The 27,567-nt window shown below is 35.9% G+C and overlaps 1 protein-coding gene across 3 annotated transcripts in view; it reads left to right on the plus strand.

Annotated features, from left to right (window-relative positions):
• The window catches only part of SNX29 (sorting nexin 29), a 97,365-nt gene extending 70,008 nt beyond the window's left edge, over positions 1-27,357 (plus strand). Inside the window, exons 21-22 of one of the 3 annotated variants that reach the window (XM_064152959.1) lie at positions 8,477-8,529; positions 22,028-22,088. In XM_064152959.1, coding sequence (XP_064009029.1) covers positions 8,477-8,489 — 13 coding nt within the window. In that variant the 3' untranslated portion in view covers positions 8,490-8,529; positions 22,028-22,088. Of the gene's footprint in view, positions 1-8,476; positions 8,530-20,914; positions 20,980-22,027 lie in introns of those variants that run through there. The other 2 variants (XM_064152956.1, XM_064152957.1) reach the window with 2 other exon arrangements.
• Positions 27,358-27,567: the final 210 nt, after the last annotated feature.

Consider the following 27,567-nt stretch of genomic DNA (forward strand, 5'->3'; position numbering starts at 1 on the left):
GCAGCAGTATCAAATTAATACAAAAATCCTTCAGACAATGATGGAAGGAGCACATTTTAGGAAGTATCATCATTTGAATTCAATGTCCTTTATTTTCTGAGTGTCATGACTTGGCACTCTTGGTGAGTAAGAAAAATCACCTGAAATAAAATGCATTTCAATTCTACTTCCTATTGGCAGCTTCTCCAGTATTGTTCTTCCTTAATGGGTTTTGAGCTTCATGAAGATATCTTTAACAACTTTATTACATTATTCAGTTGTAACTTTGTACTGTACCTACAGTTCTTCTGATAGTTTAATAATATTTTAATATAAACTTCTGCAAATATGTATATAATAATTCTGATCTGTTTAATTTGTGCTTTATAGCACTAATGTGTTAATAGCTGCTGATTACATCTTTGTTAATGAAAGAGCAGTTAAAAAGCATTAAGAGTTTAGTCACAGGGTTGTGCTGCAGAGAGTGATACCTAAGTCTAGGAGAAAAAATTGCAATCTTAATGTGCATAAAAAATCTCTGGGGCATTAGATTTAGGAAGCAATTGCTTCCTAGTTAAAAAAATAATTATCTGGACTTAAAGAATTTCTTCTCAGTGCAAACTTAAATGGACACACTTCAGTCTGAAAAATTAAAATCCAATAAAGGTTTTATCTGATTAGGCATTGTATAGATAGAAATTACTGGGTCAGTTTTAATTAATCACTTTTAAGATCTGGTTTAAATTCTAGAATATGACTACTGTGAACAGAAAATAAGATTAACCTCTTCAAGACTGAATCCACAGCATATTAAATGCTAGAAGGAATGTTGCCTAAAATGTTTGTTGTGAGGTCATTCCTTTGTGGATTTCTTCCTGCCCAGTAAAGTGATTTCATGCAGTCAGGCACAGATCTGATAAGATAAAACACTGTAATTGATCTGTATGAAACATCCTGCCACTGTTGGAAAGAGATAATTTTCTTTTGAAACTCAGATACAGTTAACAGCTTGCAGTAAAATAAAGTGAACCAGTTTGCTAACATTTCTCTTCAATTTTTTAACAAATGCTAGTGGTTAATCATGGAAATGTTATTTATGTTGATACCTTATGCTGTGAAATGTGATTAGTGCTGTATTCTGTCTGTTATCAGTCTTTATCATTTGTAATCTCAGTTTGTGTGTGTGTGTATGTATATATATAAAATTTTCATGTTGCCTTAGCTCAGTCACAGGTTTGGTCAAATAGTTTCTTTTGTAATTCACTGTCTTGAAGTGATTGTGTCTCTGCTCATTTGCCTGTGTACATGCCAAATAACAAATTCTTTGTAATAATGAAATTGCCATTGCAAGCTAAATTTTCCAGTCCACTCAGTACAAAACCTAAGTCAAGAATTGACACTGCTGAATTAGATTACTACATCTGCTAGCTGGTGAAGGCCTCTTTCTTAATACTTATTAAATTAGCACTGATTTGCATCCATGATTGGCACATTACAGATAAATAAAAGATGTACACTTTTATTTTAATCAGATACTGATCTATCAGAAAAATATCACACACATTAGCGCTTTGTAAATACATATTCAAGAATGAGGGATCCTTGACAAAAAAATAACAGTTCATATAGTTGTGGAGTTCAACATAAATTATCTGAACATGTTATATGATTTCATGTACGTTAAAAGCTAAAACCTATGAAAAATTGTGAAATGAAACACTAAAAATTTGGGATGTTCCATTTTTCTATCTCTATTGTCTATCTGTAAAATGTCTTTATTTTTTAGAAGAGAAATATTTTTTCCCATCATCCTCATAATGGGTGTAAATTGAAATGCAGTAAAAAAGGTCTCCTTTTTCTTGTAAGAGTGATGGAACATTCTAGCAGGTTGCCAGCACTCTGTCCTTGTAGATGTTAAAGACTTGACAGGACACAATCCTGGGCAACCTTGTGCCTGTGGGATTGGCTAAACACTCTCCATAGATGCCTTCCAACTTAAAATAGTCTATAAATTTATGATTGCCCAAGATCACAACCTGCAACTTTAGCTCAAATTGTGTTTTACGTAAACCTCACACAAAGCAGTGTTTGCTAATTATACAGCTGGTCAGACACATCTTATGTGTGAACAAAATGCAATACTATTCAAATAGGAGTGCTGCCACGTATTGACTCTTTTGCTTTTGCACTGCAAATGTTTGGATTAAAATATATGCATGAAGAATATAAACAGTTCTGTGAATATTTTCACAGATCACTGTGCTGAGGCTTTTTTCATCTCATTTTCCAGGCCACAGCTATGTGTTTCTAGATAATGATTAATTATATGTTCTGCTGAGCTGCAGAGCTGGACATTTGTTCTCCTGTGGTAGCTGCTCCAACATATGTTTTGAAGAAAGCAGAGAATCTGCTCAGTAAATTGTCAGAAAAAAAGGCTAGACCAGGTTCTGAAAAACTGTTGTCTGTGGGATGTGTTTGAGCACCAGAGAAGTCATCAGTTCTCTGTGGTGATTAGAGAGTTGTAATGTCCAAAAAAATGTTGTCTTCCTTTCACCAGATAGCATTCTTGGCAACATATTTGAGAGCAAAAGTTGTGTTCTTGGTTTTTTTGTGTCAGTTGTCTTTGAGTCGCCATGGTAAAAGGTGGTAAAAAAATGTCACTGTTTCTACCTCCCTTCTTCTAAATGCTTCTTGCTCCCTGCAAGGTATTTATGAGAAGTGCAGTAGGGAGATACAGGTGCCAACTGACAGACAAATTTCAGTGCCTCTCAATCAGCCACTCAAAAAGAAATATCGCCTTGGAAAAAATACTCCCCTAAGATTTCTTTAGCACTGAACAGCATGCAAAGCCACGTGTCTGCTTTTGGTCTTAGAGACCAAAAAGTCGATTTAAATGTGCTAGAATAAATACTTGTTCTTAGAAGGTTGAAGAATGCAGTTGTCAGTATGCAACTGTCAGATGCAATTGTCAGTATGTCACTGAGAACATGTACATATGTACATATGTATATTGAAGGTGTGAGAGGTATAAAAACATTAACTTTGGCACGTTACCATTGCTAGTATTAAAATGTTGTTCTTGAGCATAAATGAAATAAGTCTTATAAGAAAATGACTGCAAAGCTCCCATGGATGTTGTATCCCTGAGTTCCTTTTAAAGAAATTGGAAATTGACTGTTTCAAAGTTATATTCAAAATATTTTTGAGGGATAAAAGCATTTGCTCAAGCTTAAAATGAATTGCAAACTACTCTATCCATTGTATTTCATTCAATAGGTTTATCTCTCAACACAGGATAGTGTAGAGCAGATAAGGGCATGAACTAAAATTTCTTCCCGGAACCATTTGTGAAGTATTATGAATACATAGACATTGATATATTTATGTATAAAGGTAAAGGAGAAAGACTTTTTAAAACAATGCCTCTCCTGAGGCCAGTGACAGTATTAAGATGAGATTTTCATGAATTTATAGAAAAATCAAAGGAATTTAGGTTTATAATGTCTCCATTTGCAGGAATTTCGGTGTCAATCTCAAGATGAAAAATGTTTTTTTGCAAACTTAATCTGCTTGCATTGTGTTGTAACGTGCACTGCACCAACTTATAATTTGCAAGAAATCAGTTTTTATAGCCACAGAGGAGTTTATAAAATATTCTAATTAGTTCCTTCCTTTACAACTTGCTTAGCTGGACTGATAGTAGTGTATTTATAGTAGCAGTACAACTCAACTGGTCATTCTGGATAAAAAGCTGCAAAATATGACTCTATGAAAAGGCAAAATAATTCTGAAGTGTATTTCTCTAGCATAAATGATACAGAATTTCTGTATCCTCCTCATGTTTGAATTTTATCCTATCTATATATAACATAAGTAAGCAAAGGCCTGCACACAAGTGCATCTGTATCAACTCATCAGTCAGTGTTTTTGTTACAATATTATTCTGCAGAAAATTTGGGTTGGAATACTTGCAGGTATCAATATGATAATTTTTATACACGAGTGCTGAATACTCACTGGGATGTAGTTAGGGTATAGTTATATATTCAGTTTGTTAATCATTCCAACATTTTGATGTGGTGTTTTAGAAATATTGTCACCATGATTTTTACACAGAATTTTCGTTTTTCACATTCTAGAACACATGCTGGGTCTACAGTTGCAGCCTGGAAATTCTTGGGGCAGTTGGAAATGAGACAGCAATATTTTCCTGTCCATTCAGTTTGCAGTCTGTGTGGTGCCACTATTCCACTCTTAGTGCATTATCAAATAGTAAGATGAAAAGCAAAGAAGCAAGGTACCCCTGAAGTACTGCCTAAAATTTTCAGTACAAAATAAGGAAGTTTTAATGTGCTAATTTTTAAAACCGTGAGCTGGTGATGGCATGACAGTTGTTAAAGTTATTAGTGTATGTATCTGTGCTTTATAATAGAATAAATGACAGTATCCAGCTAATGCATTCTTAAGTTCTGTGGCTGGTGGCTAGAGTTTTACCAAACTGCATCCCTTGAAGCTGTAGCTTGTGTTACAAACTTGGCACTGAGTGACTTCAGTATCACTTTAACAGATCTGGGTAGTGTTCTGTAACAGTAAGCAAGCACTCTGATAAAGAGAAATATAATTTACATTAACAAACTGGGAATAGCATTTGCTTAAATGTGTGACTTTTAATTAGCAAAGCACCTCCTAATGCCTGACACAGGCTAATGAAACTAATTTATTGCTATATTGATTGATTGATCTACTTACAAAACTATATAGAGATGTTTCACAATATTTAGCTTTCAATAGAATGTGTTGCCAAGCACTGATGATTGTTGAAGTAAAAATATCCTACATATCTAAATTTGATTAGCATGTTCAGATAATGCAGGAACTTCCAATGCAGAAATGTACTATTCGGTGGAATTTTTGCTCATGATAGAATGAAAATATCTTACTTGGAGTGGATTGTTCTTAACAAGCATATTGTTGTCTCACTGTTATTCTGGGTTTCTGCATTCCTCGCTTTGTCACTGACAGCTTTGTTTTTAGTCTCTCATAACTTATGAGGCTTGACATCAAACTTAAAAAAGTATCATGCCTGTTTTGATCTGACTGAAATGTGAAGAAGTAGGACAAAAAATTGTTTGCTCAAAGCATATGAGAATTCATACTTTCATCTCTTTTCTTTCTGCAAGACTTGTATTATGATGTTACACTGTCTTTGGATTTTGGCAGATATCAACATTGAAGATCTGTATTACATGGCATTCTACAAATGTAATATATTCTCTTCTCCCAGCTATGAGTAGTTGAGAGGGTATATGGATGTTAGAGGAAAGTGAGGCAGGAAAAAAGTATCAGAGGTTACAAGGAGGAGGAACAGTGATAAAGAGGGTAAGAGTAAGTAGGGAGAGAGATACACAAAATGTTTAATGTTAAAAGGAAGATAGCTTGAATATGGCAAGGGAGTATGAAGAAAATGCTGTCCTTTGTATTTTGGATCAAAATTTAAGCCAAGTGAAAATCTGGAGTCAGAATATATGTTTTGACTTTTATTGTTCGATTGTAGTTGTCAATACTTTTCTCAGTTGTAAAAGTAGAAAGGACTAGAAAATGTTGGATTTTCTTAGTTCTGATATTCCTCTCAGCAGCATTTCTATAGGTTCTATTTCTTTCCCCAGCAGTTGGTCATGTTAAGGGAGATTTGCCATTAGAGTTAGTGAAAATGCTAGATAGCCCTCCCTGTAAATAGAAAATCATCAATTTACTTAGTATTTTTTCTTTCCATAACTTTATAACATGCAGAAGTAGTTTAACATCACTTTGAATCCCTGTTCTTGCTCTTGGTATGCTTGGTTCTCATTTTGTACAAGTCATAACCACTTTTCTTACTTCAGGTAGCTTGGGTGGGAAGGAACTGGTCAGATCAAGTTATCTTCAGAGATATAGATATATTTATTTTCCCCTCTCCTCCCACCCCAGGAATTGTATTATCACTTTTTGTCATTATCCCTCCCAATTAACAAGACCGATCTGAGAGAAGAGTTGTCGTTCTCAGTGGCATTTACTGTTTCTTTTTTTGTCCTGCTTTTTTACTGCTTGCTGATAAACTCATCAAGTCTTTAGCAAGAGATTTTTTTTTCTAAACTGTGCTGTTTTATGTAGCAGTACAAGAAGAGGTTAAGATTTTCTCATAAAAGCACACAGTTAAGTTTTATGTCATTACAGCAGTGATCCTTGTTTCCTTGGTAACAAGCAAGTTGTATGCACTGCTTGTTACAAAGAGAATTCTTAATACGTATTCTGTACTGCAGCAGGTGTTTATGGAATTGGTAGCAAAGAGTGGGTTCTAGAGCCAGTAAAGAAAGTTTCCATTTTAAGGCTGGGTAAAATAGGGAGAACGTATTTGTAATTCTGTTCTTTACTTTCATAAAATTAAACTCAGAAAGAGACTTGCAGAAACACAGTCTTAACCTATGCCACCCCTGTTTTGCTATCTTAAATTTTTTACATTCCTCTCAATGAGGTAGCAATATATCAACAAATTGCAATGCTGAGTACTCAAAAGTACAGGTTAACTTACAGCAATGAAGTAAAATATTTATTCTGTTTCGGAATGAAGTCAAACCAGCTGAGATTGTAAATTATCTTGAATAAAAACAAGTTAGTTGGAAGATTGATGCACTTGAGCACCAGTTATTGATATCCAGAATTGAGTAGTCATAGTTAGGAGTAATGTTGTGGAGTAGGAAATGATTTGTTTGTGTCTCCTTCAAGTGACTGTGACTCATTAAGACTCTCCACCACTTTCCCTGTCTTTGAAAATTCTTACTTCTGTGGTTTGTGTCATTATTGAGTAAGCGGTTTCTTTCTGCTTCATGTGGTTGGAAAGTTTAGTCCTTCCATGAAGGTCGTGTGGTTGGGTTTTTTTTCCTCTCGTTTCTAGTGGCAGCAGTGATAAATGAGCACCACTCATTTGAAGTCCAGTCATAAAAATCTGAATTAGCTGTCCTTTGCTGGGATTTTTACAGCAAACATTAGCCTGGTAACTGAGAATGCTGCTACTTAAGGCTATAAATTGCAAAATAAAAGATATAGCTACCATCTATTCCCACATGTACCTTAGATATGAAGTCAGCGTGAAGTAGAGCAGGACAGGTATTTAAAATAAATGTGGAGATCACAGCTAATAAGGTTTTAGACATCCAGCCATTGCTCTAAGAGAATATGTAATACCCTTTGCAGAGTTATGTAGTTTAAGGTCTAAGTGTGAATCAACTCATTTTCCATTGCTCATCAACAAAAACTCCTCATGCCTTTCAGGGTACTTACTGCATAATCCCCTAACAGGCAAGTATTTGTCAAGATGTATTTGGTTAACTAAATCATAAATTGTTCCTAATTATAAACACACACACATCCTACTTCAGTTTTGTCCATACCTAATTCATAAACAATAGCTCCAATATTCCTTAAAGCTTCTTATGCTAGTTTTGAATCTGTGACAAATTTTTGCATCCTAGCTGTGAAAAGTGGAGTACAAGAAATGCTAATATAATTAAGTGTGCAGTACTTCAAAGTACCATCCTCATTCTTGATAGCATCGAAGCATTTTATGGTGGAATAAGGTGTCAAGCAATCAGTTTACCTATTTTTAACTTTCAGCAACATTGACCATCTTGAAACTTTTTATTTGTAATGTGGTGTGATTTCCTAAGTGAATAAAAGAACAAAGTTGTTCATGCCAAGCTAGACATACGATAGCTTCACTTGCCATTCAAGTACTGAACTAATGTATGTTTCTTGTAAGCATTGTCATTTTATACCAATGTGCTCACTCTACCTTCTCTTTACTGTCTGTCAGCACCGGTTAATATATTTTGTTAATTGCACATAGGAACAGAATATGTTGATAGGGGGCAGAGGGCAGTGTCTGATTCTAATTTAAATTAATTTAACAACACTGCCTAAACCAAGAAAAGTCCAGATTGTGACACTGGGCAGTTGTTCACTGGAGTCGTTCTTTTAACTGGAGTGACTTGTGCAGTGTGAACTTCTGCGTGAGATTTTCGGCTTGGAGGAGTGTGCTGAAAATGCCTTAAACTGGTAGTTTTCACCAAATGTATTTTGGAAGGTAGAACAGTAGGATACTGCATACTGTTAAATCAATTTTTGTTCATGGAAAGCATTCAGTAGATTTTAAGGGAATTTTTATGTTGATTCCTCCCCCACCACAATACATATATATGTACAGTACTCGTCCTGAAACGTTAGAATCTGTATTTCTGTTTCCTCAGTAAGAAACATGTTCTTTGCCTAGTTCTATAACTCCATTGTCTCTCTTCATTGCTATCAATATACTGTAAGTGGATATGATACCTAAAGCATGAAATGTGCATGTGTGGGGCATATGTGCATCCTCACAAAATGAAGTCTAGGTGACTTTTAATATTGTTTAAAATACAGACATCTGTGATACCTTCTGTATAAGGCTACTGTGCTCATTCTCTAGGCCTAAGGTATGAACTCAATGGAAAAATAAAGGAAATGGAAACACTTGGCAAGGTAAGCTAACTAGCAGCTTTTCCAGATGCAATATTATGGTTGATTCTGACCATATTTGTGTATCTGATTCATTGTGGCATTCTGTTAGTCATTTCATTGTGTGCGCTGCTCAGTCTGTGCACGGTGCATAGCTCAGCCAGGCTTGCCTCAAAGTCTGCCTGTCAACTCGGTTTGCCAGTCTTTCCTTGTTAAATTAAGTCTCATTGAGAGCTTGAGATAGGTGTTTTCTCAGTTCAACAGGCTCTGGAGTGGGTTTATGTGCCATTTGAATTGTGTTTATCTCCAGATGGAATGCCAGTGTTAAATCTGGTATAAAAACAAATGCATGATTAAGGTCTCATACAAAATGATACTCACGAGTTGCAAAGTGTAACCATGAAAACAGTAATATACATATCAGTGTATACAGGACTGCTTTCCATTAACCTCCTAGTCTGCATTTGATTACTAGCAGTTGTAACAGATGATACTAGACATCTTTACATTTAAAAGAGATTGACCTCTCCACAGGATTGATAAAAACTTTTCTTGTAAGCATGCAGAACATATTTTTACTTGTATAGTTAAGCGATCTTACAGGCTTTTGTTTCTTCCTTAGATTGAGAGAGCAGTAATTATGAAAGTTTCAGATCTTTCTGTGTTCATGAACAAGTATACCTGATAGGCTGAAGGGAGATCTCATCACTATCTACAGCTATCTGAAAGGATGTTGTGGAGAGGCTATTGCTGGTGTCTGAGAGAGGTAATTAGTGATAGAATAAGAGGGAATGACCCTAAGCGTTGACCGGATAGGATTAGACTGGACATTAGGAAAAACTTTTTCATAGGGAGAGTGGTGAGGCATTGGAATGGACTGCTCAGGAAAGTGGTTAAGTCACTACCCCTGGATGTGCTTAAAAGTTGTGTGGGTGTGGTGCTTGAGGATATGGTTTAGGGTGAACCTTGTAGAGTAGGGATAATGGTTGGACTTGGTCTTTTCCAACCTGAATGAGTGTTTCCATGATTCTGTGATGTTTCTGTGATATGTAAAGAAAGTGAAGTCCCTTGTTTCCTGTAGCAGTAATACTGTAAAAGAATTCAAGTTAAACAAGCCCACACTTGGCCAACTCTACCTGACTTCCTTGTTATGAAATTGTGGCTTTCAAAGATTCATTTTTGGCCTACTGAAATTTGAAAAATGATTTGCAATATTTATTCTACAGCTGCACTTAAACTAGCTGATATATAATTGCTTGTTAAGTTTCTCTTTATGGAGATTATTTTAAGAAAATTGCCAGCTTCAGATATTCACAGTCAGATATCAGCATATGTAGCTGAAGATTGCATAACAACTAGTTCAGGAGGATATATTTTGGAGAATTTATAGATAGGGGAAGGGAACCATCTGCAGGTCTCTTACAGAAAATAAGTGTACCAGCAGAAAGTGTTTTGGAAAATATAAACATGTTGTTTTGTAAGAAGCCATCTGGTCAGTCAGAGCAGTCTGTGTGCAAGTGCAGATGGATATGAGAGCTCTGGGATCCATAAGCCTTAGTTACCATTCAGGATCTTCAAAACAATGTCTTAGAGGAGACCCTTTTTTCTGATGTATTTGTCATTCCGCTGTGTACAGTAATTGTTCAAATGCAGCAAAATTTGATCTCCTTTTTTTTTTTTTTTTTAATGCCAGAGAACTAGAAAAGCCTCAGTCTGGACATCCATGAGAAGTTCAAATTTCTACTTGGAAAAGTCATGAAAGTAATAGATGCAGCTTTTAACAGGTGACTACAGATTCGAACAACAGGGACCTAAACTGAGAGTGTATGTTCAAGAGAAAGTCTTATAAGACTCACCATTTTCAGTCTGAAGTCTATTAAAAGCGCAGTTTGGTTAAGATCTTTCCTGACCATTCAGGTGATCTAAAAACTCAGTTTTATTCCAAGACTTTCTAAAACGTGGAAGAGTGGGAGAAAAAGCCTAGCAGTAAGTGTGTATTTGATATACAAAGGCAGCACTTTCCAGTGAGAGCATCATTTAGTGGATTTATTGGTTAGGACCAGGGTCTGGGTGACATGACCTAGCAGGTTAGCTATATCTCCTTTTAGTCAGTGCAATAGACTTATGTTCTCTTTTCAGTTCTCAAACATCTATTGTCTTATCACCAAATTGTCTTTCTGACACTCTGTGAAATTGAAAATGGTATTTTTTTCAAGATATCTGATGCAGAAAAACAAGGACCAATTCCTGTAAGTCACTGCATGCTTTCATATCCTACTGATGAGAGTCACAGTGGGGCACAGCAAGCATCAGTCAGGCAGTGTTTGTGTTCTGTTAGATCAGGCCTTTGTTCAGAAGTAATCACTCCAGATTAAGGAAAGGACCCCTTTCATATTCGGTGCTTCTCTGTGACATTTGCAAACAATTTTGGCACGCGATGGCATTTGCAAACAGTTTTGGCACAGTGTATTTATGTAATCCATTATCAGAAATACACAAGCTAAGCTCTCAAACATGAATTTATGATGTTTGCTACAGATCTTCTGAAATGTCGATGTCTCAGTTCAGTTGCCCTTGAGAAATCTGTTAGGAGGAGAAAAAAAAAGAGTAAGTGTTGAAAGACACTGTTTAAATCAGAGCACATGTGTAAATAGACTCACATATGTAAGTTTGCCATAAGTGCAAAAATGGCAAGTTTTAGGAAAACATAATTTGCTAATGAAACAACATAACTTCAACATTTTTCTCCTAATGGATTCGTTAGATATGGAGTATTGCAAGAAAAGCCTATTCTGTAATGCATATTTCACTGGGAATAAACCCAAAGAATAAGTTTAATTACTTTTCCACAGTGGAAAAGATTTTGAGAGGTAAAAGAGGCTTTGCTGAGGGATGGATCTATAAGCTTTATTTCTTTCTTTTAGCATGTGAAGCACTAAGGAATACTGATGACAATGTGGTTTAGAAAACTCTGTTTATACATCTTATATTGCAGTCTTCTAGTACGTATTTGTACTTTTTTTCTGTGCAGCACTGTCAGTAATGGATAAATGGATGCATCCATTCAAATACAGGAAGCAAATAATCTTTGTAAGGAAGGTATCTTTGTACTTGTTCATGTTCTTGGCTTTAATCCAGACCATAACAAGTTTGTTTATGCCTAACTGCACAGTTTTTTCAAAAGGAGGTGGGTTATTTCTTTTCCTCATTTGAACTTGCATTGAAAAATATTTCAGCAGCCTTCGGTTTCTCGTGTGAAAACAGCATGAATTAGCTACACGCCATCACTGAAATTCAAAACATCCTACAGAAGCTTTGTTCCTTGCTTTTGTTAGTCTGCCAGCTATAAACATAGTCCATTCAATTCTGTTGTAATTCAGCTGCTATTTTTGTGGTGCATTTTTAATATGTTTGGCACTTCTGTGATGGTAGCAGAATCTATGAACAGTGAGCTGAAGGATTCTAGAATAACTTGTTGTAATTACGGGCATTCATCTGTTAATAACAAAAAATAATTATATGTATGCATAGTTCCCTGTCATATCACTTCACACCATTAACAAATGAGTGAAGAGTGTTTGCTTCTAGTTTTTTAGGAGTGTGCTTTAAACTGCTCCAGAGGTCTCCAAATACATTCCCTGTAGGTTCAAATTAGGCCAAATGCTGGTTCAAAAATACAAAATTACCTGAAATGTTGAGGTCTATGCAGAAATAATAGAAGTAGCTTCATCACGCAGCTCTAGTTCACCTGCAACATGCAGGAACTGCACTAATACCCTCTCCACACTTGTTTCAGTTACTGTTTCAGAATGACCCTAAACCGTGGACAAGGTGACTGAAGTAGTTTGTGTATTTACAACATCGGTCTAGATGTCACTTTGGGCTGCTCCTTTCTGTGAGTATGTAGTCAGAATAGCTGCAGAGTTCCTAATGCAGAGCTGCTTTGTATAGGAAGAGGCTTCTTCATCTTACTTCTGCTAAAACAATGCAATTTAAACAAATTGCAGGAAAGATTTGCACTGAGAAGGATGATATTAACTGTCTTCAAGGGCACACCTGAGTAATTTTCCTTCAGATCTTTGCATATGAACTACACAGTGTCCCAGAGTGTGATGACACCAACAGCAGTACAAAGGTTTGTTTTCAACCATTGTACTATAGCAGAATTACACTGAAGAGTCTTGTAAAATGCATGATATGTAGTAAGAAGGAGAACCAGTAACATGAGGGTCTGCAGGGACTGCAGTTTGCTGGAGTTAGGAATCTGTGCTTTGTTAACTCCTCCTTAATTTTGCAACTGCAAAATGAGCCAAGGAGTCTGTTTCTTACTATTATGTGTCCACTTTTATTCTGAAATCCTGTGCCTGAAATTTTATTCTAACCTCTAAGAACTCATAAATTATTTCTTATAAGAGATTTTGTTTATTAGTCTTAAACCAGTTTCTGGGTAAATAATACTGAACACTTCTGAATATCTGGCTCCTTTAAAAATCTTTCAGTGGAAGACTCCTACATATTAAAAGAGATAAATCCTAAAGCTCTAGCTATTGAGATGTGCTAGGTGTTTACAAAGGGAAATAAAGCAGGGCTGGTTTGCTTTGTCAGGCAGACTAGATATTTTGTCATATTTTTACTGTCAAATGCATATAAATCCTAAAGATTCCAACAAAAACCCAGTGGGCAGTGTTTTCTAAGCAGAGGGCAGCTATCTGTGTAAGATTAAAAAAGTTTCATGTCTAACTGTAGAGCTGTTGTTAGTGCAGTCAAATTGACAGGTATCACCTGCTCACCTGTGTAGGACATAAAAAGTCTTCACATCACATCAGCATAGTCCTTTGCTCTGCAGGTACATGCTGTAGAGTTTACAGTGTCTTCTAAGACTTTTCTCCTGCTGCTTGCAAACAAGACCATCCTAACAAGGATAAAATGCCTCATTATCTTACTGTCTTCTGGTACTGTGTACATTCATGTGTAATATTGACCTCTAACTACAGATGCTTCATTGATCTATCTCTGAACCAGAGAGGGTGGTTCAGCAGCTTTTCCAGTCATCATTTAGTTCAAAATTTATTCAGAGCTATAAAATGTCCTAAATCAAGGATGCCTAGTCTTCCTCATACTAAAACCTTCATGTGGCTGAAAGTCACGAAACTTTCAATGATGATGAAAGGAAGAACTTAATGGGGAATTAACAAGAAAAAGATCTAAGTGCCTTTTGTGATCCTTCTGAGATAAAACTCTGCTGAAGCAGACACTTAGCAGATAGTAGCATTTATTTACCAGCTTTTCTGTGCAGCTGAAAACTCACAAGTTGCTACTGCCCATTTGCTAGGCATGCAATTCCAGTGCTGGAGTCGCACTTAAATCACTGGCAGCAGTGTGAGAGTTACAAGTGATCACTGTTGTCCTGGATTGGCTTTTCTTTAATATTCTGTCAAGGGGCAAGTTTGTTGTGAATTGTATTTAGTTTTATTTGGAACTCATTGGCACAGTTGCATCTGCATTAGAGGGGGACCAAGATAATAAACATTGTAAATATTCTGAATCTGATAGTACCCAGAGACCTGAGCCCAAATTTCAGGAGCTCATGGCCAGCAGTTTACTGCATATTTAACTCCTGCTGGCATCAGTAGCAGATTTTGCTTCCTGTTAGCCTAATTTGGAGTTCTAATTTTAAAAAGGATGAGGCTGAATTTATCATTGTTATTTTCTTTCTTACAGAGAAAACAATTCGAATCTGACTAAACAGAAAATGGGATTTTGTTTGCCAATTACTGTAATCTTCTTTTTGCTGGACAGCCTGATGCTTGTTTAGTTTCTTTTTAATCCATCAAGAATGTTGCAGCCCAGGCTGGCTCCCACAGTCATTTACTGGGCAGTGTCATACCTTCTGTGATTAGCTTCCCTTTCTGTGGTGGATTAAATGTAAACTTTAGTCCTCATCTTCGTTACCAAGAACAAAGTCAACATTTCCCTTGTTATTCTGTTGATGGTACTCAATTCTGTACTTTATTTACATATTTTCCCATCATGATTACTTTTGTTTATTTGGAGAGTATAGGTTTAATCCCACTATGCCACGTCTCTCTCTGATTATGTTTCCAGGTGCATTATTTTCTGTGAGCTGTTTTTGTTTTTAGCTTAGGGAAACTAAAAATAATAGCTTAACAATATATTGGAATGGGCTGCCCTGGGAGGTGGTGGAGTCACTGTCCCTGGAGGTGTTCAAGAAAAGACTGTATGAGGCACTTAGTGCCATGCTCTAGTTGATTGCATAAGGCTGGGTGGTGGGTTGGACTGGATAATCTTGAGGTCTCTTCCAACCTGGTTGATTGTATGATATAGACTTCCACAAATTGAGATTAAGACCTGTATTTCTGAGGGTTTCATTTGTGGATCACTATTGGTTGGAGTGCAGCAAAGTGCTCTTAGTATTTAAAAATTACTCCCAAACCCAGAGTGATTGCTATAAAGCACTGTTCTTCACTTCTATTATTGCCAACACATTTCCCAGAAAAGAGTTATGATTCTCTAGGATTCTGTGAGTGGCTTTTACATTTGTTCATTTTCACATTCACAGCTGCTATTGTTAACATGACATCCGTTCAAATCTGGATCTGTCCCTGAGAACGGTCATGGCTGCTCTCTCCTGTCTTGTTGCATATGTTAATATAATGTTGTAATCTTCATGAGAAATGAAGACACTCGAGAGAAACAGCTGATACCTCTTAACTCAATGGGGCAATTAAAACTCAAGCACTTGCTTGGAAGATCAAAACAACATGTTTTGATCACAACTTTTTCTTTATCATTCCATTTACATTTATGGTAATTTTAAAAGAAGACTTTTATTCTTTAAAAATGGTAATTATTTTTACAGGTTGTTTTTTTATGATGGGCAGTTTACTTGCAAAACTGAAAGCCAAGACATTTAAGTTGCATTACTCCCACAGAGACTATTTAAACTACACTAAATGCTAGTGCTTGTGGGCAAATATTTTTCCCTAGCTGAATTTGGAGCAAAGAATATTCAAGGAGCATGGAGGAGGGGACTAAGCTTCTCAACAGGGAAACAGCAGCTGAGTATATACACCAGGGCCATCACCACAGCTCAGAACTAAAGCACTAGCAGCTGTTTGCTCCTAAAGCAACTAGAAATGTGGGTGGCAGGTGTCCAGAATAGGAGACTGGTAACTGTGTGCTGTTACCCATGAAGCTGAATTAAGTGGTATTGAAGGTTAACAGTCAGACATGGTGAAGTAAGACTGGAATATTTCTTTTTTCAACAAAAATTAGTCTAAGTATCTTTATGAACTCAGTATCAGGTAAGTAATAGGGATGAACAGGAAGGAAGAAATTCTTTAAGCCTTCAGATTTACCTTCTCTGTGATATTGGCAAAATTAGGCAAGTTAGATGAGATGATAATTTTTTTCTGCCACTTGGTATGAAAAGGTGATTGACTTTTTACAGGTTTTGTTCTGTGTAATTTTGAGATAGGTAGCACACAGGTGTTAGTACTTAACTCCTTTCACTGGCTTCTCATATGCTGGTGTCTGAGAACAAGCTTACTGTAAACTCCTTCTGTTGTTACTTCCACTGCCAATCGTATTGATTATGGGTTGTTTAAAAGCTAATTTGGTAATTAAGGTTGTCTCCATTCCGTGTCATTGTTGCATGCAAACAGCTTGTGACTATGGAGGAGGAAGTGCCTGGCTAGTCACTGTAATGCACTGCTGTCTCAGCACATTGAAATTGCTACTTGTCAAACAAGAGTTTTTCTCCTTTTATTTTCACATATATGATGCATTGTGAATTCTGATGCATGTCTTCTGGGCTTAGTTACCTTAGTATTTTCAGTAAAAACATATCCTAGATCTGTCTTTGCTTTCCTTGAAGATGATAATTACAGTGCTAACAGGAAAAAGTAAATCCAGGTATTTACCCAACATTGTTCTTCTGAAAGCAAATCCTACATTTTGTTATTATATAAACAACCTTTGAACATGTTCTGCTTCTAAACTATTTGTTCATTAAATTACCTATCACTGAGAAGTGGTAGATCATAGCAAATTCAGCTGACCTCCAGCAGAGTAGAATGTTGGTGATTTCTAGATGGGAGTGAATAAAATAGCCAGTCACTGCCTCTCAACTAATTGAGATACAATGATATCAATTATAAAGAAATTGTGTGTTATGGTGAACCTTTTCTTGTGTGGGTGTGTTTTCTAGTTAGTCATGAGAGGGTCATCCATGTGAGTATTTGTTGTACACTGTGTGGGCATTTGTGCATTATGTTATCCTAGCTAGGGCACCACAGAAGATTGAAAGTAACTGTGCCCAAGTGCCAGTGGCTTGCAAGTGGTTCTGCAAGGAACTAAACTCAAGTATGATTGTTGCTCAGATATAAACTAATGAAAGGTATTTTTTACAGGGTTCTGAGCATTCCCTGATGAGTGTATGTATCTCATCCAAAATTAATCACAGCTATTATTCATTCTATAGGACATTTTTCAATGGTTAATAAACATCTATAGTACAGTAACCATCTTGTTCTGTCAACTTCAAAGTAAAGTTAGTGGAAGAAAAAAGAGATTAGATCATCAGAATTATGTACAGTGTCACAGTTTACAGAAAAAATCAAGTATCAATGCAGATGAAATTTTTGGAGAAAATTTTCATGCTGGTCAGGAAACTGATTTGTAGCATGAGAACATTCAAGTCAGGATCATTCAAATTCTAACAAATGGAAGCATGATTATGTGTAATTATTTCACAGCAAGAAGAGATTGAATGTGTTATTACAAACTCGTGAGTTATGATGTAGAAGTATGTATATGGAATTAGGAGCTGTGTATTAATCAAACAGTTAGAGAAAATATTAGAATTAATGCTTGCCAATTCTTGGTCAGTTCAGCTCTGACCTTGACAGGAAATGATTCAGGTTTTAACCTGACAGCTTTGCTCTAATAGTGTTTTCAGGATTTTCAGTATCAAAAGGCACTACAGAGAGATTATCTTACCATATCTTTCTATTTCTTCTGTTAATAGCTGATTATTTAAACATCTCAACTCAGCCTTTTTATATAACTATATTATGGTCACCATTTCTCATTAATAATTATATTTCATTTCTTCAAAATTGGGATTAATGACAGGAATGTAGCTTCAATTAACGCTTCAGCAACTAGAAACAAGGATTTGACTCAGACCACTGCAAAGCAGGAGTTGCTGGAGCATATAAAATGATTTGATGGAGTCAGGGTCTTTCTTAATAATGCCACTGAAAAGGTAGTTTAGTTGATTGTAATTGGCAGAAGGTGCTGAGATAATGTTGTGTTGGCAAGCCAGAATTGGTTCTCATTTGTCTAATAAGGGTCTCAGTATAATAGAGGCATTGTGTCCTAACTTTCTGAGGGAACTGCCTTCCTGAAGCATGTTTACCATGTTAATGTTAAGGTTACAACCAAAAATTAGATTATTATCATGACAGAAATTGAAGAAAATCGCAAAAAAAAAGTCCCCATATTTATCTGCCTGCTAGTTCTTTTCTTCATGAACTATGTTTAATATTTAATTAAGTTTATTAAGTTTAATATTACTCAAGGAAAACTAGAATCATTAATATCTCCAGAGATACAACTACATGTGAGATACAGATATAATGAAATATCTGATCCTGAGCCTTGTTACACTCCCAAGATGTGCTTATTACTTCAGCTTTTTGAACTCTGGCTGGTATGAAAGTATTTCTAATTACCAACTTTTTTTTCTGGCTAATTTCTCTTTCCAATTCTATCCTGAAGGGTAGACCGTGAGATAGGCAATAAATACCTTCATGTAAATGTTCACAACATCAGCTAATGGAACACTGCCGTTTACATGTATGTGAAACACAGAAAATGCAGTTTACATTTTGATACACAGCAAGAAATGTAAGGTATGACTAAACTAGATACTGATTTAAAGGACAGTTATTTTAAGCTGTTTCCTATAGATGCACCTCAGGCAGAACTTGACACCAAGACAAAATCGATGAAACTGAATTGGTATCCAAACAAATGCTGGGCAGATCAATCAGGAATGCTTAAAAGCTAAACAGTGACCTGGTGGGAAGAAGGAATTGATTGCCTCAGCAGGTTGCTATTTTCTTCAGAATGGGACAAGGCCAGAATGTAGAAAAGGACTTGAGCCTTTAATACTTGGACATTCCACTGCTGAACAGGGTAATGCCTGGCAAGCACCTGGCTGCCTGCCAGACTCAGCCTAGAAAATTAAACCCTGTTAAGACTTGAGTGGCTAAGAAGGTAATAGGATGAAAGAAGAATATTTTATTAAAGCTGAACAAGTGTAACTCAAACAGATGTGGACTTTAAAGTCCACAGGGACTTGGGGTAGTTGTTCTGTAAAAGTTACTCCAGAATAGCTACTTCCTGGGCTAGATTTATGTATTTTAAATTTGTATTTTAATCTGAGTTAAATCATCAGCTGAAGGTGAACCCTAACTCAGTCCTGGAAACGTAGCCTGGAGACTGGTTTTGCTGAATGAGATGAATGTGAGGATTTGCAAGCATTGTGTGTAGGTATGCTTGTTCCTTCCTCCTCTATCCCAAACACAGATTGAGAAAATAGGTTCATAACATGCGCCTCAATTTCATTTTCATGTGTGTTTGCCAGAAATACTGACAGAATAGTTTTAATGTCTTCATGCCTCTGTCCAAGAGTTCATGGAATATCTGACCTGTCAAACTGGCCATAAGTTTAAAAAAGTGTCTTGTTTAGTGCCACATGCTCTGAAGTATGCTTTGACCTCAAGGCCAGAACTAAACTATTAAATCTAGTAAAAGGAAACAGAAGACATGGAAGATTAGTCTTCCTACTTGATTACCATGCATTTGGAGGTGGTTGGTAATCTCAGTCCCAGATTTAGTAGATAATTTTTTGGGCATTATATGAAAGTCAGCATTTTAATTGTAGACTAAAAAGTGAGAGCTGAAGATGGCTTCTCCAGGTTTTGGAGGAGAGATGGTAGAAAGGGGCTTAGGATATTAAATGTATGACTTAAAAATACCCTAAGCTTTTTTTGCTATCCAACATCTGTTTGCATGGAAGTTGATAAATTCAATTTAAGCTCTAGTTTTCTTTTCCATGCTGGATGCACAAAGGCTAATTCATCAGATAAAAACTGGGTTCTGTAAACCTACATAACATAATAATTTGTCTTAGAATTTGGGTTGTAATTGTAAAAATTAACTAAGATATTTAAGAAGTGATCTGTAATCTGGTTGTTGGATAGATTTTTGTTTTGGAGTTAGCATCATTTAAATTAATTGCTTACAATTTTTGTCCTTCGTTCAGAGACATTGGTGTTCATGTCATTATTCTAACAGGATCTTGTTACCTCAGCCTTGCCTATGAGGGCAGACTTTGCACCTTTCCCCTTTTTTTCTTTGAATTACAGTTTTCCTTCAGGAGAGGGAAGTAAGGGACTTCCCACTGGGGTGACAGTAATGTCATTTTGTGGACAAGCCAGCAGGAGGAGCTTGTGTATTAAAATGTGCTTTCATTAAAGCAATCACCAAATTAGAGTAATTGCACATAACACTGCTTTCTTCTGCAATGTAAACTACCACATAGCCCTGAATTAGTTTTCTGTCTGTCAGATAAAGCTGAAGTACTATCAGTGGAGGCCATTGTGCTGGCAAATGAACCTATTTTAGATTGAGAAAATCTCACTAGAATGAAAATTTATTCAATTATATATTTGATATTTAGATGCTTTTATATTTACATGTTTGGAAAAACACGTATTTTACGACAAAATCAGAACCCTCTGAAGCCAGTATTCCATGCTGTATTTTACAAGCATTAAGAATATCAACTGCTTAGCTGCAAATGTATAAATAGTGTAAAAATAATGAGTAATAATATTCATGTTGCTAAAAGAAATCCATGCTAATGAGCACAGCTGAAATTGGATTCACACGATCAGAATTTTCTACAGCAACTTAGATAGCATTGCTGAGTTTCAAAATTAGAAATTATAGGACCAGAGTTGGAAGTCCAATTACCCTTGGCTACCAAGAATTAATTATGTATGTGAAATTAATTTTTGGAGGTTTTATTCTACTGACAAGAAAAGTAAGGAATGAAAGATGTAACTAGTTAATCTTGTTATTAAAGAAGAGGACTTCCTAGTTACCTAGGAAAACTAAATGTTGTAATAGGAGTGGATGAATCCTTCACTGTTTTAAATAAGGCTATGTTAGACCATTCTGCTTAGAAATTTAGACAGTACATTGTCATTAAACCCCATTATTTCATTAATGTTTAGCATCTGAGCTGATTTTTTTCTCTATACTGCATTGTAAAAATTATTTTAGTGACTAATGGCCAATGTGTGCCTTATAGGTACAAAGCTGATGGCTACCAGTGATGCAGCTGCCATAACAACTACTCTGCTTTCTGCAAGTGCATTTTCCACTCAATCCCAGAGCTTGTTAAAGGCCTTTGTTTTGCTAAAATCTCTCCCATGTGGTTGCTCAAAATGCTGGAGTTGAACCTGCATGTGCCTATGGTTTTTGCAGGGTTGCTGACCTGTGAGGAAGGTCATTCTGCATGAGAACAGGAACAACATAAAGTTGTGCCGTTGTCTTAAAATATATGTGTATTTATTCTGACAAGAACTGTAGGTGAGCATTTCCTCCCTTATGGACTTGTTAACACACTCTGAAGGTAGATACTGTAAAACAAGTTTTAAAAAACTTATAAGAACAGGTTTGGCTGTGTACACTGTGTAATTATATTGCTTAGCTGAGTTGCAAAATGCAGAACTTAGTTTTATTTATTGACCTGTATGTAAGCAGTGTAATTAAGAACCACGTGGAGTCCTCTAAAAGAATGGCACAAGTACAATGCTATCCCTTTATACTGTAGTTTTCCGAGGAGTCTGTAGTCTCTGAATATCACCTAGGTAAGCTGGATTTTTTTGTTACTGTTTCTTTTGGAACTTAATGTACTTCTTGGAGTCTTTTCCAAAAGGCTCGTTCACGTAAGACTACAGTCTGTTGTGGGTCAGAAGAGATTGAAGAATTCCCAGCAGGGATGTATTGCCAGTGTACTTCATCATGTAATGATACATCCATCCATAATTAGAGGATTGTTGAGTAGAGCATCATCCATGCTCTTGTGTATTTTGCCTGTATTTTTATCACTTCAAAATGCATTTTCCACCATTTCTGAAATGCAACTCATAGAGATGTGCTCTTATCCTGTAATTTGCAGTCTTCCAGAAAGTATCAAAAGTTCTACTAGCTCTCATTTTTGCAAGAGCCCATTTTGTAGTTCACACTTGAGACACCAGTGGAAAGAATGCAGTTCTGTGTCGTTGAAGACGTGTGCTGTACTTCACAGTCATATGCCAGGCTCTCATAACATCTGCTTTTTTCATGTTTGGAATAACTACAGCGTAATTTACATGTAACATAAAGTAGCTACTTCTGTCTTTATTTCTTGTCTTCCTAGTGATATTCCACCTTCTGGAGAAGCAGTAAGCAAAAGCAACCGCTCAAGAGTGGCCACACGCTTCCCCAGACTATCTCGCAGCCATCAAAGGGAGCCACGAAACTTGGAACCTCAGAGTGGTGATCTCTGACCCTCTTTCAGAACTGTAAATACAGGCACCATGTACTTTAAGTTGTTCTACGATTCCTTCCTAGCCTATATTTATAATTTAAGCTCCTGAAGAGACTACAGCTGCATCAACTTAAAACCTGAAAGGAAACATTTATTACTAAGGGTCATATCCTGATTAACTACTTTGGAAGGCAGTAATCACTTTCTCAAAAGAATATGAGAGCTCTTCATGAGAGCTCGGCAAACTGAGAGGCATTTTCTTTGTTTTGTAAAGCTGCATTGCACATATTTTCCTTTGTTATTCTGAAGTTTTCCTGTTACTATGAATTCCATGTTTGTACTGCATTTTCTTTCTACATGTACATTTTTCTGTTTCAGAGAGATGTGGGTATCATGTCAAGACAATTATGAATTTTCCTTAGAAGGATAGTTATGATTATCACTGCTCAATATGTCAGAAGGCTGTGGTTAAAAGAACCTCACTAATTTATTACCTTTTGTAAATAGAAAGACTGGGTTGTTTTTTTTTTTTAATTGTCAATCTCTGACACTCATAAAGGTTTTTTAAAAACTTGACAAAGTAGCTGACAAGGGAAAAACATTACAGGTGGAAAAATATCTTTTGTACATTTCTAGTTAGATACTCTTAATAGCTTTCATCTGTGGGAAGTAGTTATTAAAAATCAGAGAATGTAATAACTCTTTAGTGACATTTCAGCCTTGCTCTAAGGTTGGGTGCAGTAGTATTGATTTTTACAAGCCACCAGAAGGATACACAAAATTAGCATGGTTCAAAATAGTGTTTTCAAGTCTTGGGTCACATTTTGTTATTAATTTGTTGCTGAGATTACAGAACAGTCCATTGTTAAAAGGGAATGTAGAATTCTTCCTCTGGTTTTGTGAAACTCTTCACATGGCGATACTTAAAAATTGCCTGTAATGAAAGTGCCTGTTACCCATCACCTCTTATTGAAAAGTAGTTTGTAATTGCACTACTACTGTAAGAGCAACTAAAAAAAAATGACAAGAATTATTACAAGTGATGGAAGTCCTGACATGGATTAACTGGAATCCAGTTCAGTACCCATTAGCTGCACTGCCGTAGGCAGTTAATTATATGTTAGCTATCTTCTTCTCTTCATTAAGTTGAAGCAGTGCACATTCACATTTTCTATCAATTGTATTCTGGTTTTCCTTTGTGTGAGAACATCTTTCTCCTCAGAAGTTTTTTTGGATAATGTTACTTAAATTGATGTATCTTGTCATTTTATTATCCATTCATTATATTAAATTCTCACGTCAGTTGATATTGAAATCTACTATTACCCTGCAGAAAAAAAACAAGCTGATGATTAATAATAGATTTTTTTTTTCACAATGGTGCTTTTCTGAAGTTCTAGCAAACTGGAGCTTCTGTTCTGCAAACCTATGACCATCATGTATTGTTTAGTCAGGTAGGTGGTCCAGTCATTTTCATTGACTCTTGTGGAGTGAGAGGGGTTTGTTACCCACAGAGACTGGTATCAGTGGACCTGTTCCTGAGTATGAGTCCCAGAGCTGGATTCGTACCATTGCAATGTGTAGCTTGCAGATTGCACTGAATAGCAGAATGGAATTCAGTCTTACTGGTGGTGTGAACTACAGTGGAACGTTTCTCTAAGAAAAAGGGAAGTGAGTGGCTTGTTGGTTCATGCTTCTGCAGACTGTGATACGCTGCTGATAGCTTAGTTTGTTGAAAGGTAGCTGTAATGGTGGTCCCACTTTGAAAAAGTTCTAAGTTAGTTTTTCAGAAAATGGAGGCTTAGTTGATAGAAATATGACTTGCATCTATTAACACTGAATTCCAGGTAAATGGACAGGAAACACCGTGTGGAAATCTTTGTGATGTATCTGTGAAGGTGCATTCATTTTCTGGAAGTAATTCACAAGTTAAAGTACTCCTTAAGCAGAAAGTTGGAAATGGTAAGAAATCTTACTTAGCACAGACTAAATTTTAATTTTTTTTTTGTAGTTGCTTAGAAGGATTTTTTTTTGTATCTACATTTGGCTCTTACAATGATTTCATTCCTGATTATCTTGTAATTTTTAAGGTATGTAGTTCACACAAAAATACTAAACTTGTTTACTGACAACAAAGCGATGTTAGCGTTAGCTGCGTTCTGTATCGGCTCCTAAGATTACAAACGATGCAAACAATGTTCACTTTGTGATACAAGATAACATACTGAGTGCATTACTAATCCATTTAAAAGCTTATCTGTGGTTCCTCTAGAATCCCAGAAAATTATTAAAGCCTTCCTTCTCAAGATAACCACTTCAGACACCTGATTATTTTGAAGATCAGTGAGGTCCTTGCATGACTCCAAAGGGATGCCTAGCGATATGAATACACAAAGTTTTATCATCTCAAGTCATTCTAAAATGCCCTGTCTTTGAGAGAACTGTATCTATCATGAACACCATTTCTGTTTAGTTACCAGAATCAGCAAAGGCTGTTGAAGAAGGTTGACCAGCTGGTATGAAAAATGCCATATTGCTCTTATAAAATACCACTTAAGTGTAACAATAATTCCAGCAATTGACTGATTTGATCAGTTTATTCTGTCACCTAATTTCCATGCACGTAGTTACAGTATTTGTGCAAATCTGATGTTCTTTGCTACTGACTAATAGCTCTTAAATCCTTGTATGTTGTTAGTGGCCAGTGCAGAATGAGCTGATGGGTTTGGGCTCCCTCGAGCAGTGCTGTCACACAGAGCGGAGGATTTGGGACACATTAGTTCCTAGGGTTGTTGCTGCAAGCCTCAGGCTACAGTTTGGTGTGAGGTAGTGTAGAGGAATCTGTAATATCATTAACTTCCATTTCATTACTGGTTTATCTTTAGACATACTAGGTCTCTTAGGACTGCTCATCTGGAACATTTAGGGAGTATTCAAAATTAATTGTAAAAGTAAGTGGTGCTGCTTTTGTTTTAATGCCATTCTCCAATCAAATGCAAGACAAACAATTTCCTACAAAATATAGGACAGGCAAGATTCTTCCAACTTCTGCAGATGTGATGGCCCATCAGTATTCATTACATATTGACTATAGGTTCTCAGAATCTCATTTCTTCGGAGATTCTGTCATCAATTACAGAGAATGCATTGAATTGACTTGGCTTCTGCATTAAATCAAACTTCTCAGTAATAATGATAAATTTCTGAGGTTTATTTGAGACAAGGAATTGATGTAGTTATAAAGGCTTAAATTGATATGTCCTTTAAGTCACATATTCTTGGGAAGAATAATAATTCCAAAGCCAGTCTTTTTATGAAAGGTATTGTTGATGTTATAGTTGTAATCAAATGATGCTATCTGAGACAATCTACTACAAGTCATACAGCATCATGATTGACTTAATACAAGTCTTTAGGGGAAGAGCATAATGGTATTAAAGATCACTGGCTAAGATGCATTTTTTTCTTGCATAGTAATGTTTTCTTGTATGGAACAGTATCTGCATGGTAGCTGTCAAAATAATTAGTAAGAATCCACTAACAAATGGGGTTGACTGACTCAGAGCAGCAAGCTAATAACAAATGAGACTCAGTGAACCCCAAGTGAACTTAGTCCGATTTGTCAAGACATATTAATGATTTAAGACTACAATATTTTGTTAACAAAATCAATGACTAGTACTTTCCAGTACCAGTGTCATTGCTTTTGCTTCAAAGCATACAGAGAATCTCAGTTCTGCAATGAGCTTTGTGCCGTTTCAAAGGTTCAACCCTCCCACCTTCCACCTCAAAACTTGTTTCATGCAATATCTTGGAATTCTGAGCATAGATAATAAATACCTGTGGATAGAAATATAGCTACCTGCTTGGTGTTACTTTGAGAAACCTGTGGAACAGCTATTTGAAAGAAAGGAAAACACTTTTTCATCAAATTCTGATCCTACATGCCCTTGCAGATCTTGGTAACAGCACTGTGCTTGTCTAATTGGAAGTCAAATATGTGTATATGAAAATGAACATTTTTAACATCAGAACACAATTTTCTCCTTGGTAGCAATAATAATACTTCTTTATCTATATTGGAGCTTGAGCATATCTAGAAAAGTGGTTCAACAACTCAAAGGAAAGATTTCTTTCTCCCCCTTTCAATTTTTGTAGATTAGGATATTTCAGTCAGCACCTTGCATCACATGGAATATTAACTTGATTGTTTGATCATTAGAGTAGTTTCTTAGCATTATGTATTGAAAGAATCACTTTATTATATGAAATTATATATATATGAAATATAGACTATGTTTTAAAATGCCAGTTAACCTGCTTTGTATTTCACATATTCAATGGAAGATAGGACACTTATTCTGCACAGTGGTCTGACACTGTACATTTCATTTACTTCTTACTCTGCACTGTGCTTTTATGGTCCAGCTGTAGAAAAAAGATTATTTATACAATTTCTTTCAAAACAATAATCAGAGCATACTTCTAATTTAGTAATAACTGCATAGTTTTGGGCTAGTAACAGCATGAATTTATACTAGAAAACTGGATTGAACTGTTTAGATAGGAGTTAATTTTCCAGATCTATAAATTGATGCAAGCATCTTTACTTAAAAAAAATAAATTGTTTTTGTTATTACATTGAAACAGATTTCTTGCACTGCCATGTGGGAGATTAGTTTCTTTAATGAGATTTCAGAAGTTATGTCCATACCATGATGGAAGTTAAACCTGTGGTAGCTAGTTTGGGGATTTTTTTTTTTTGGGGGGGGGGGAAGTGAAGTTTTCAATATGCTATAAATTATAGAAATATAAATGTGGTTGAAAAATCTAATTCTGAAAGGCTGTGCTTGCTTGCCATTTTTGTTTTCTTTTCCCTTAACACTGAGCTAAGTAACTGATTCTCTTGTATGTGGGACCAAACCTGCTGGCAATTGGAGAAGCTGGATTACTAATTTGACTGGGGAAGGGAGATGTTTATTATTCCTGTTAAACTGTATTGACTCTGAAGCGTATATATGTGCAGTATTCACGTAAGTATTAACCATTTGTGACATTATTTTAACCTGTTATGCTAATGTTTACATTATAGAATTTTGAACCAAATGTGTCTGTATATATATATATATAAATTTTTTTTTTCTAAATGCTTTCTTGTATTTTTTTTAAATATCCTGTGGTAATTTTGTTGTAATCTGGTTGAAATATGCTACTTTACCAAGACAAAAATAAAAAATAACATCTTTTCTTGTATGAAATAGAGCATGATTACACCTTATTTGTTCTTTTCATCTGTTTCATGATTGCTTCTGTGATTTATGTTATTTTTTCCACTGTGTTTCTAGAGTGATGTAGAGATAAGACTTCAATTTGTTGAAGTCTTACGATTTCATCTTGTGAGAAATAATACTGCTGCTAAGAGAAGTTAG

This window comes from Pogoniulus pusillus, chromosome 13, assembly GCF_015220805.1.
Source record: "Pogoniulus pusillus isolate bPogPus1 chromosome 13, bPogPus1.pri, whole genome shotgun sequence".
In the NCBI taxonomy this organism is placed as follows: domain Eukaryota; kingdom Metazoa; phylum Chordata; class Aves; order Piciformes; family Lybiidae; genus Pogoniulus; species Pogoniulus pusillus.